At 41.8% G+C, this 13,127-nt stretch overlaps 1 protein-coding gene across 7 annotated transcripts in view; it reads right to left on the bottom strand.

Annotated features, from left to right (window-relative positions):
• The window catches only part of fat1a (FAT atypical cadherin 1a), a 107,991-nt gene that overhangs the window by 23,667 nt on the left and 71,197 nt on the right, over positions 1 to 13,127 (bottom strand). For all 7 annotated transcript variants that reach the window (XR_013792768.1, XR_013792769.1, XM_079554133.1 and 4 more), the window contains 6 exons: positions 12,782 to 12,978; positions 12,218 to 12,371; positions 10,887 to 11,120; positions 5,515 to 5,901; positions 2,251 to 2,465; positions 92 to 229 (listed from right to left, as the gene is read on the bottom strand). Coding sequence is in view for 5 of the 7 variants with exons in the window: in XM_079554133.1 (XP_079410259.1) it covers positions 92 to 229; positions 2,251 to 2,465; positions 5,515 to 5,901; positions 10,887 to 11,120; positions 12,218 to 12,371; positions 12,782 to 12,978 (1,325 nt within the window). In the remaining 2 variants the exon portion in view is untranslated. The remainder of the gene's footprint in view (positions 1 to 91; positions 230 to 2,250; positions 2,466 to 5,514; positions 5,902 to 10,886; positions 11,121 to 12,217; positions 12,372 to 12,781; positions 12,979 to 13,127) is intronic.

Raw genomic sequence — 13,127 nt, forward strand, 5'->3', positions numbered from 1 at the left:
ATTGGATTCCGCAATTAGTTACTCAGTGGATTAAAGGCTGTGTGTACAGTCGGAATTGTGCAAGGCAGGCTTCTTTTCCGTTGTTATGTACCCGCTCTCGGTCCAGCTGGCGAGCCACTTTGAGCTCTCCTCGGGTGGGATCGATGGTGAACGGGCTGCCCTGGTTGCCTTCGCTGATGGAGTAGTGGACGTGGTTGTATGCCGGGCCGTCGGCGTCCTGAGCCATGACCTGTGCGGGAAACAAAAAGTGATCAAAATGGAGAAGAAAAAGAGAGGTACTACTTTTTCTATTGTCTTTTTCTACAGTTTTAGATTCTGTCTATGAAGCAACATACAGATCTGAGAGCATTGGTAGTAAAAGGGGAAATTACCAAAAGTGAACAGGAAAAAGCTGATTGTTTATGATATTTTCCCTTTAAACGTTGAATCCGTGAACAGTGAAAGAATCACATTGATTGACCAAAGAAAGATGTATCCCCAACTGTAAGTATCAATAGCATCAGTACTGACTTTATCATTTGCCATTCAATTTATATTTTTCCCAGATTAGACATAACAAATATCAAATATTTCTACCATTCAACCACAACTCAATGTTTATCTATAAAACGCTCATGTCAGAAAACTGTTTTTTTTTTAAATCTTGACGTGTTAGTTCATTTACCAAACGTAGAACATAACTGTAAAGATCTAAACATATTGTAAACAACAAAACCACTTCAGTGACATGAAGTTTACCCGTCTAAACAACTGCAGCCTTTACGATTAGCCAACTGCGACTACACAAATCTTCATTCCGATTCGATTGCGAATACCTTACTGTTGTGCCTCAGTGTCTAATAGAACCATCATTTATTCCACTTGATACGTATCAATTTAACCTTTCTCTCTTCTCTCCTACGCACAACACCGTCTTAAAAACCTCCCAAGCATCGCGTACTGAAGCCATCCCCGGGGAAATCAGCCGACAGCGAACGAGAACCAGACACTGGCAGGTATTAAAATCTAATGCGGCGACGTTGACAAATTGGCATAAGCTTGGGTCTTTCATGGCAGAGACTCTAAAAATATGGGCACCGGAAACGTCTATACGCGTGAGTAATGGGTAGATGTGTGAACAAACAAATATGCTGCCGGAGGTAACTTACGACAGACCTGACAAATGAAGAATAGGACTTGGTGTAAAAAATAATGATGGCTTATTTTGCTGCAAACAAAAAAAAAAAAAAAAAAGCGCAGTGCAGAGACATTTCAAAACACCTGGCTCAACTTGAATTTAGTCCTGTCCTGATTCAGGTTTATTCCAGATCAAGTCCTGGTTTAGACTTTGCTTTGTTGATTCAGATAGCGGTTAAGGCAGTCATGTTGTAGACTTGTTTGCGTCGTGGAGGGCCAATTTTCATCATCGCCAAAACACGGTCGAACCTCAACATTGTAGCCTAAAGTAAAGAACTATTTTCTGCAAATGCCAATGTTTTTATCAGTGGTTCTCAAGGGGCAGTGCTTTGGGACCCACAATTACCCTCAGATGACAATCTGAGGACCCAAATAAAACTGTAATTTGTCATATATCGTATAAAATATTGTATTTTCCACACAGGTTTTTGTTGAACAAGCAGTAGATTTCCCTTTAACACTGAAATTATGATCTAAACAACCCAATAACATTCATTTTAACAGACACAGTTAGTGTTTCCATACAGTTACAGATGGAAAATATGAAATAAAAGTTGCCTCACGACCCACTGAAAATGGCTCCGTGACCAACTTTTGGGTCCCGACCCACCAGTAGAGAATCACTATTTAACATTATATGACCAAGAGGGACGTTCTGACAGGACATTTATAAAATACTGACACTATTTCTCACATTTTTAGAGCACTTTAACAGGTATTTGATATTTTATTTGCATAATAATATTTCTCAAAATCATCTTGGGGGCCAGAGGTTCTTTGCTGGAGGGCTGGATTTGGCCCCCAGGTCTGACGTTGCCTACCCCTGCTGTAGGTCTTAGTTTAGTGTTAGTTCACCCAGACAATTTCTGGTTAGAGGTTAGTCCTGATGTAGTTTTTAGTTTAGAGCCCAGATAAATAACGCCGGCTCAGTTCTCCTTAATGAGGCTAATGTCCAACTCTGTACAGTTGAATCTTTGTTTAGTCCTGGTTCAGATCTCCATTTTGTTCACCTTGACAATAAAACACTCCAAATCCCCAAAACAAAACACGCTGAAACAATTTTCAAGCTCTCACCGTGAGCACAGTCTTGCCCAGCTCGGCGTCCTCACTCACGACGGCGGTGTAGGTGCCCTGGCTGAATTTGGGCTCGTGGTCGTTGACGTCGGTGATGTTGATGTTGACCGTCGCCATGTCGCTGAGGGGGGGCGAGCCGCCATCTGTCGCCTCCACTGTGATGTAGTATTCATGGGACAGCTCGTGGTCCAGGGGCTCCAGCACAAAGACGTCGCCTGAGGACGCGCGCGGGGGAAAGTGAAGAAGGGAGTTCAGAGAAGTTCAGAGAGTTTCTTGATCATAGTGCAAAGAATGGTCTTCAAAGGTTTAAACTCGTCAATGCGTTTCTTCATGTCGCCGTTTTTTGGGCTCCCATTCCAATACATATTTTTTCATATTTTATCATTTTGTTGTATTTATTTATCATTGTGTACATTTATTCAGAATATACATTGTACAATCCCATGTTTTACATTTACCAACCCAGATTGCAAAACATCTTTGCTTCATCCCGAGGTGTAGCTCGCGTAGCTATTCTTGCAAGTGATAATTTATTGTGGCACTCATGTGTGGAGTCTAACACTACACAGGAGTGGAGTCCACAATCTCATACCTCTACATATCAGGCAAGTTTGAGTTCACACAAGTATAAGACTCTTGAATGTAGAAAACATGTATTTCTTGGTATAGTCTGTCCACTTTGCATTATTTGTTCTTTAGATAGTATTAAGATGTCAATCATTGGCTACTGTGGGATGAGGAGTAAATTAAAGGAACAGGCCACCGTTTTTACATACTGAGATATGTTCTTACCTGAGCTTATACGAGATGAAACGTACCTGGTCTTTGTGCATGCGCTTCGTCACGCAAAACGACCAAAGATGTTGTTAGCATTTGGCCTCTCCCAACATATCCTGATCGCTCCAAACGGGGGTGAAGCTAGAAGCGAACAAGCTCTTCCACTTAGGTAAGAACATATCTCAGTATGGAAAAAACGTTGGCCTGTTCCTTTAAGTTCAAATTGCCATACTTGTTTTATCCTGAACTGACACCATAGAGTTAAAAGTCATGATGAAGTTGGCACGAAGGTGGTGAGTTCAGACATTTTTTTGTTTTCACTTTTTTCACGAAGCCCAATTGTGCGGTCCACTAAAGCCTTTTTACAAACAGTGCTTGTGTGGACAGCTATTCTCCTGCTCCTGTTGTACGGACAGATCAAAAGAGCCCGTGGTATTTCGGTACTTTGCATGTGAACAAACGAGGAGCGTCTAGAGCCAGGGTAGTATCTTCTCTGGCTGGGAAAAGCTGGCGGGACTGTGTTCAAATAAGCCGCGCTTCGCAAATGAGCCGTATGGTGGCCGTCTGATCGTGCACGTCAGTACACGGGTTAAAGAGGGGGGTATTATGCTTTTTTCAATCACAAAGCACCAGTCTATTGCACACTACAATGTTGACCAAACCTTCTGTTGGTCTGTAAATGCAGTAAATTAGAGTAACTGCCTTGTATAAAATTGCTCTCTCAAAATGGCTGTAGTGAATGTCTTGAAATAGGCTTCTGTCTCTTTAAGAACCTCTGACCCTTTCCGACACGCCCCTCCACATGCTGTCTGTGGCATCAGTGGGGAGGGGGTTCTGCTGAGGAGCAGTGGTTGGTTACTCGGCTGGTGACGAAAGGTCGGAGGCGTCTCCAGGAGGTGGGGGCGTTCCTAAGAGGACTCAGGCAAACCTATCCCTAAAATGGCTGCCATCAGAGTTTCTACAGATTACTCCAAATTACGTGAATGTGCCAAGGCAACACTTAAGGCATGTTTTTAATGAGGGAATGACATAATAACATGATGTAAAGCTGGAAAAAGTCGATTTTGCATAATACCCCCCCTTTAACTAAGCCTGTCAACATGTACTGTTAAAGTTGCCTGTCACAGTCATGCCGCAGAGCAGATACAGAAAGTTCAAACTGTACGTGATTGACGCAAAGTGGTCAATATAAAAAAAATAACACGCATTTTGAATAACCTTAACTTACTGTAATATACTTCAGTCGTCATAAATTTTGCACTCCATTCCCAGAGTGTTTCAGTGCTCGGCAAACCACAAGTCACATCGCACCAGACTCATTTAAAATAAATCAAACTGCGCCGGGCTAAACGGCCTGGGCTTGCTTGGCTATGCGTCAATAAAAGAGTGTTTTTCTTGAGTTGGAGTGACGCGGCTGGCCAGTAACAGCTGACATAAAACAGGGTGTTGTTTTGTTTTTTTTGGGAAAATCTGTGGAAGCGCTGGGAACACAGTTGGTGGTGAGTTGCAATGTCAAAAAAACAAAAGATGTGCTGTTCGTGATGTCTCTCATGGCTAAAAATACGACTCAAATGTTTTATTGCAACTCTGTGGTGAGTTTAAAGATGCAGTCGGCGATTTACAATTACTTTCACTCGTCAAACTTACGGTCCAGTTATTGCCTCTTCTACTTGTGGGACCATAATTTTTACTTATTATAAAATATATTGTAACCCAAAAGCAAAGCAAAATGATAGTTTCCTACATTCATAGCGGTCATAAAGTCAGTTGAAAATGAAGAATACTTTTCTAAAGCCTAAGCTGTTTTTATGCAACACATCACAAAAAAAGCGCACTGGAAAACGGTACATTATAATAATTCAGAATAGTGTTTGCTTACATGTGAGGTCAAAATTCTAAGAAGAAATTCATTCATTTTTTGAGCATCAGAAATTTTGCTTTCATGCTTTTATGAGGACCTTGACTTATCTTCTCTTTTCCGTTATGTTCATGTAAAATAAGCATATGTTTTTACAGTAGAAATGCAATGGCAACATGAATATAAAATGACTTTTTTTTTGGACACAGTTCATAAAATTTACTTTAAATCTTTAGTTTCAAAATAAGCTATGTTTAAGTGAAAGAAATCTGTAACAATTCTAATTTTGCCATGTTTTTTAAATAAGGATTTGATAAGGATTTCTATATTAAAAAATCCCTCTGATAAATATATTAAAAATATTGTCAAGTCCAAGACTGGAAAATGTTAAGCCACAAGCAAACTTGTGAGAAAAATGTATTTTGAGAAAATGGCTTTTAAATTTATAATTTCCCAAAAGAGAAAAATTGAATAATTGCAATAAATTAACATGTTATTGAGAAGATTATGTGTACTTTTCTTTCCAGATGAAAGTTTATATGTTAAGAGACCAAACTGGCTCAAAACCTGAAAAGTGAAATAATGTAGTTTTCCTCTTCAATGTTAAATGAAGTAATAATGACACATACCAGTGCGTGAATCCACGCTGAACATCCCGTGCTCGTTGCCGCTGATAATGCTGTACGTTATCTCCTGGTTGGCCTCCATGTCCCGACTAGCGGCTAGCACCCTGAGGATTTGCGTTCCCACGGCGATGTCCTCTGCCACGGTGGCGGTGTATTCTCGGTGCTCGAACACTGGGGGGTTGTCGTTGATGTCCAGGACAGAAATCACTACCAGAACTGTGGAGGAGCGGTGCGGAGAGCCCTGGTCAGTGGCCTGTGCCGTTAGCTCGTACACGGACTGAACCTCGCGATCCAGGGGGCGCTGCAGGCTGATTACACCGCTGTACTCGTCGATGGAGAAGAAGCCGTCGGCAGAGTCGACCAGTGAGTAGAGGACATCGCTATTCAGACCTAGGGGGAAAAAATTGACAAAATAAACAAATAACGTTCAACAGAATCTACAAGACACTGGTTTATTTTGATGCACCTTAGGTATAGAAAGAGTGATGGTTTATACTTGCACGACAAAATCTCAATTCATGCAGCTTTTTATAAGCTTCACAAGTCTTTCAAGGCGCTAAGGTACAACAGCAGTGTGCAATTGTTGAAGTTGGGATTGGACCGCACACTTATTGGTTTTGCAGCAACAAATGAGCTTAAATATTGCTGTCATGAATCTTTCAACAAGCCCCTTTGTATCCCTAAACTCATTGTTAAACGATTATATTTTTTTCTACTCCAGATTTTTCTGTTTACAATAAAACATTTTGACACAAAAAGACGTCCCAATCATGAAAACCATTGATAGATACATCAAGAATGCCCCCCCCCCCCCAAAAGCCATTGACTTTAAAAGCGCATGGGTCCCCTAAATTGATATATTGATACTTAAATGATTAAAACCGTTGCCTCCCGTTCTGGCGACAAACCATCCGTCTTTCCCGCAGCCACTGATGAACTGAAGCCGTAAAACGTCTCATCCACGCCATTGTCATAACTCATGTCCTCCCGCGAGCAAGACGCTACCAGGAACGAGACAGAGACGGATCGCCATAATAATGCTAATGCCTTCCTGCAGGTGGCCCCCCATTTGGAATCTGCCATTATATTCCCATTTATCAGGTAAGTGCCCCGTCCTCCGTGGATCTCGTTATCGCTCTGAAGAGACTTACCACGGGGAGACCTGCCCGTGCGCTTTCAAATCACTTACCGCCAGTTTGATCATCCTCCAGACATAATGGTGCTTAAGGAAATTGTTCTGAATTGCAAATCGCCAGACTTGTTTATCTGCACTGTAGCTAATGACAGCGCATTAGACGAGGGATAGCGAGAAATCAAGGGAGATGTAGGATGCTTAGAAAAGGTGTCTCTTAAAAATGTGAGGGAAACACTGATGGTATACTTTTTCCCTTAAATTGATGGGTTGAGTCTTAAATTAGTGCATTGGTTTCTTTTCATCCTGTCATTTATTCGCTGAAGTGGACATGTCATGCATATTGGGCTGAAAAACATTCTTCTCTTTGAAAACAATGTGGAAGACCGTTCTGTGTTTTGCCTGTGGTGGTACAAATCGAAGTGCCTCAGCTGTAGTAGAAGAACCCAGGAAGAAACAACCACAAGAGTGAAGAGGAGTACTCAAAACTGCATGAATGAAGTGAAAAACTACTCCAGGTATGTCCTTTTCGACGAAAGAACAATGTTACAACATGGTCAAAGCTTGATTTTGAAAAGCTTTAAAGGGATATTTCAGGATTTTTGACATAGGGCCTCATTTCCTAGTTATCCAGAATGTTGCTGATTTCTGGATATATATTTTTTTGTAGTTCATGCAGTTTTTATATTTGAAGAGTTACGTGACACTAGGCTTGTGCTAGGCTAGCGCATTTCTATGGTATCAGCTAGCCTGCGTTAAAAACAGTCTGACCCGCTCCACAGTGCACCTGAGGCAAATCACTTATAACACCAGACTAACCATATAAATGTCTGTGTCGATAGAATCATTTTTGGAATATAACTGACCTTGCATCACATGAATTATCGCATTTTGAGGGACTATTTTCTAGCAGATCACTCCTCCGCCGCGTAGCTCATACAACCACGAAACTGATGCTGCTCAAAAATAAGGTATTTTAAATGCAAAATGGTTAAAATTACTCTATCGACACAGACATTTATATGGTTAGTCTGGCGTTATAAGTGATTTGCCTCAGGTGCACTGTGGAGTGCGTAAGACTGTTTTTAATGCAGGCTAGCTGATATCGTAGAAATGCGCTAGCCTTGCACTAGCCTAGTGCCACGAAACTCTTCAACTATAAGAACTGCTTAAAATTACAAAAAAAATATCTCCAGAAATCAGCAACACTCAATAACTCAATAACTAGGAAATGAGGCCCTATGTCAAAAACCCTGAAATATCCCTTTAAACCATGTTATAACATTCATGCATCAGTCTTGTATACCGCTTTTCCAGATGCTCAAAGTTGCTTTCCTTGTTGTCAGTGGCCTCTCATCCAAGTACCAACCAGGCCCTACCTTGTTTAGTTTTAGAGATCTGACAGGCAAAGCAAAGGTGGTGTTCCCTCATCAAAGACATACCTGGAGTAGCATTTCACTATATCCTGTTCTTCTTCTACGGAACTTCCTGGATACAACTGCGTCATTGTGAAAACACAAGACCGTCCTCCCCATTTTTAAAGCACATAATCCAACATTATTTGGGTTCTGAGCCGCTACGCTCTCAAAGTGTGTTCATCACGCCTTGCTGAAGCTGTAAACCACCCTGTAAATCGAAACTGTAAGTTCGTTTTTGAAAACGTTTTTCCTACAGCTGCCAGCAGGAGGAGCCCCAGTCAAAGTCTCCGCCAGCTCAAGTCCTTTTACTTCCTAGATACTTTACGTCTTGCCAAAAGAGATACGACATTACATGCGCTGGCTGTCCGACAACCGCCGACTTTCCAATTCCCAGACAATTTCTGAAACCGTAGCTCTCAATAACAATAACCTCACTGTCGGTACGGCACACTTGAGCTGCCGTTGCTATTATTGCTCCTTGTGTCACTTCTTGTTCTTGTTAAGAGAACCCACTGACAATAGCATTCAGTCCATGGTGCACATTTTAAACAAGTCCAGAGGCAGTAAGATTGGAGTAAAGAAATTAGCCATCAGGTAGACTTTAGAACCTGTTTGTAGAGGTATTGACTGCAGGGTTAGGAGGTTTTACACATAATAAGACCATGAAGATTGGGCAAATTTACACATCTACACAAATGTGAACAATACTGTGAAAACTTTTTTTTCGCCTTTTATTCTTAACAGCACAAACTGACAAAAGGTTCACGCAAAAACTAACTTTCATAACATCAGGGCATATTGACTTTCATCTGATATCCTCCTACAGCATTTTAAAATTGTGTTTTATTGCAAACCTCATTATTTTCCAGCATGGCCCTGACAAACTGTCACACACTTAACACAGATCAATGTTTTTTCCTTCTCGCCCCCCCAAATGCTAACTTTACACTTACCCTGAAGCTTTTCTCTGACTTTTTTTTATTTTTTATAGACTGCTTATGTTGTAACGCGTCTTTCACTACAGCAAATCTATAAATCCCCCACACCAGTGCGGAATACTGAATGAACCAACTAACCGCCAGGCAAGTGTAGAGGTCACAAAAGACACATGGGCGGAATGAAGAAAAGACGAAACATCGAGATGAGATGGAATGTGTAACTTTTTTTTAATAATCTCGAATCCTTGGGTTGTTTGACTGTCTGCCTCGCAACCGCGCAGGGAAAGTTGTGTCTGCCGGAGATAACGCGGCGGGGACAAAAAAAGAAGAAAAAAAAGAAAAAAACCTGTGTACATGTGTATGCGGATCGTGGAGCCCAAAAGCAGCCGTCGCCAAGACCGCATCAAATATCGAGATAAAGAGAAGTCTCCAAGGGCAAGGTTACAATTGCATTTTGACGGCGAGCGACAAGACAGATGAGTGAAATGTGAGGGAATTGGGTCAGCGCGAGAATGTATGTATGCCAAGTTCGGCACGAGACCTGTCAAGAAGGCTCGCCCCAATTTATTTAAAAATGACACCATTTTTCGGAGGCGTGTGAGAGTAAAACAAATCCCTGGTTCCTTTGACACGGGGGAACTCTTAAATAATTATTGCCCCCGGCCGAACTGCTGGGGCTTTTAAAAATTTTTTTTGCAGCATTTGCTTCGTGTACTCTTATCCTTGATATTCAAAGTGGGAAGCAAATTTGGTGCCAGCGAAGCCTCGGGGAAGAGATATCTCAATACTTCCCTTTTACAGTTTACCAGCGCTTTCTGAGGGAGCGGATTCGAGCATCCCTTTAATACTGTCAAGCTGTCAGCTCTGAAAAAAGAAAAAAAAAAAAAAAAAACGGCGGTAAAACAGGGGGATGGGATGGGAGGAGGAGTGGAGTTTCTGGCAGTTGAATGAGCTGAGGAGTGCGCCAAGGCGAACGCTGTAGGCTGCAGTAACGTAAAACCAAGGAGGTATTCTCTACACTGCAGGAAAAAATGTATGTTTTCACCTGCTGTGTCTTGCCGTAAATTTCGGTTTGGTCCATTTGTTGTGTCCTTAAGCAAGCACTTACCTATGTATTGATTCCGTTTGGGAGTGACTGATTGGTGGCAGCCATGTTTCTGTCACTCAGGACCAGAGCGGTAATATGCATCGATTACCACATCTGAACGTGGCGAGCGAATGAGAAAAGGGTCTACTGAAGCTCCTTGAAATTCTTATCGAGATTGCAAAGCGCAATACCAATACAAAAACATGTTCTCAGATATTGAAACGAAAACATTTAGTAACTTTTCACCTAACTCTGTGGGTCTTTCAACCATTTGTAAGTCCCTGTGGACAAAACCTTCAAAGACCTGAAGTTCAAACACAGCAAGAGAAGAAAAAAATCATTTAATTCCTTTCAATAATTTGCAATAACCTCTGAAAGCTTAAACAAACAAGACGAATAGGCCATCCTGTGGATTTGCACCAGGCGGATGGAAAATTACGTTTAGGTCTTATGAGAATTGCAGCTGAAGAGAAAAATTTCATTAGAGTGTAATGGGCCTTTTAATTTGAGGGGTTGATCACTCATGAAATTTCACATTTGTTATCCTCCCTCTTGCCTTTTTGTGTCATGCAATTGCCTAATTGGAAGATAACAACCTGGGCAAGTTAGTCACGTTTTTTGGCTTTTATCGGGCAAAGATACCTGTGCTTACAATGGCACAAAGAATAAATGAAATAACCTTGTAATTGGTGTAAAAGGCTTTTCTATCTCAATTCCTATTAATCATAATCTCCCCCAGAAGGGCAGAATCCCGCACAAGGCTATAACACACTATGCTTTCCCTGAGTAGAAAGTCTTACCAGTGTCGTCGTCCGTTGCCATCAGTTTGGCCACAAAGGTCCCGATCTCAGTATTCTCGAAGACGGTGAAGGAGTAAGGGTCTGCGGTGAACTGCGGTGAGTGGTCGTTGACGTCCTCCACAGTGATGTGCACGTCGGCCTCGCAGAAACGCCCGCCTCCATCCACTGCCCGCACTTTGAACCGGTGCTCCTCCACCTCCTCCCGGTCAAGAGGTTTGGAGGTCTTCAGCTCTCCTGCAGGAGGATGTTAAAACCGTCGTCAGATGTGATCAAAAATGATGACAATAGAACAATAAATAAATCAACTAATTGCGAGTTTAAAACGTCCTGGAGCAAGATGTTAGCTAGATGTGGGTGTTTGAGTTCATCATGCACCAAATCTGAAAGCAGGTAGAACTCGCAAAGTCTGTACTGTATTATATTGTTTTGTTTAATCGTGAGCTGGTCTTCGTAAACACACAGTTAATTACTATAGTACCAAACACATAAAGCACTGTTTATACTTTGGCTACCGCCTGGAAGACTTTAATCTCTTTGGTCAATACTTAACCAAGAGAGCGGTATCTAAACAACTAATGGCTTCCAAGAGTGCAGACAGCGAAATAAATAAGTAATTGAAGCTTGAGAGGAGAAACGGAATGGGAAAAGAAAAACATCGGACTTGGCAGCTAAAAGCAGCTGGAAGTGCCCTGGGACGTGAGGCAGCCAACATTACCGCAGCCTGTCTCTCTTTGGAAGCTCCTCTGCCTCCGGATGCTCCTCGTGTACAATGATCACACTAACCAATTGAACAGCTTCTCCTTAAACATGGCCAATGCGTCGTTAAAGATATATCTAAGGAAAGTCAACAATGCTGTAAATATAGGAAGAGCTCTGAATATTTTTTTAGTGCAGATTTGGTTTGTAAAACATTGATGTTGAACAGCATATGTGGTTTCTAGCTTTTCAAAATCTACTAGCTTGGTTGGAATGCCCTTTCTTTGTGTTCAATGGTTTAGTTGTCTAAAAGCAGGTCGTGCTAAGTAAGTGGCATTGTTTTGTACATTATGTAAGCACCGGATTTGCAAGACGGAAGTATAGCTTTGGTAGATTTATTGGGAACATGCTTGGCATTACTGTCCTCTGAAACCTACTAAACCATTAATACTGCTTTAGTATTAAGCAGTCAAACACTTTCAATCTCCAATATGTTATAAAAAGCAACCCAAGAACTTCTATAACAAGTAACACACAAAGGCGTGTTGTTGAACTGTTTGGAAGTATTTATAATATAACCCCTAAGTCATCGCACATTCTCCTCTCATTATTTTTGGCGCGCACGAGACACCCACCTGTGTCGGCATCAATTATGAAGAGCTCGGATCCTTCTCCCTGGAGCTGGAAGGAGATCTGGGCGTTCGAGCGGATGTCAGCGTCTGTGGCAGAGGCCTGCAGGATGAGTCTGCCAGCGGGGGAGTCCTCCGGGACGCTCTCACTGTAGAGGGTCTGGGGACACACGGCACAGTGGGGGACGAGAAGAAAGGCGAGAGAATGAAAGGGAAGAATAGGAAAGATAAAAACATGATGGAGGTTCATGGGGCAATTCTTCTCAGAGGTCAAAGTCGAGTGCATGATAATCTTAGGTCCATTTTGGCAAATATTTGTGATAAGAAGTTTGTCCTGAAGCAAAACACCCCCCTCAAAGTACCCCCTCATGCTGGCTTTTAGTAGAACTGCAGTCTACATCATCAAACATATGGATATTTTCTTGACACATTATTTTAAGCTATACTACAAAACAATATCAAGGCAACAGGGAATTAAGTAGATATAATAGTCTGAATAAAGCATAACATAAGAAGTTCATATACATTCTAGATGCCGCTAGAAAAGGCAAAACAATAGGCATACTTTACCTTTTCGCACACAGGGCTGTTGTCATTGGCATCCAGCACCTTGACCTCCACTACCGCCTTTGCGGTGAAGATGCCGTCACTGGCTGTAATGTTGAGGAGATAATTGTCCTTCTCTTCACGGTCCAAGGGCTTCCTGACAGAGACCTTCCATTCATTCTGAATGTGCTCAATCGCAAATTGGCCGAGAGGGTCCCCCCCTGTTTAGAATTAAAGAGAAGCACTTTAGAATGATCAACAGCTCAACCTCCCACTTGAAAGCAGGGTCATTAAGAAGACGGGCATTACAGCTTAAATAGTGAGCTCCATCCTACTTAATATCTATTAATTATAGTGTTTAAGTATTCAT

This window comes from Gobius niger (genome assembly GCF_951799975.1).
Source record: "Gobius niger genome assembly, chromosome: 3".
NCBI lineage: Eukaryota > Metazoa > Chordata > Actinopteri > Gobiiformes > Gobiidae > Gobius > Gobius niger.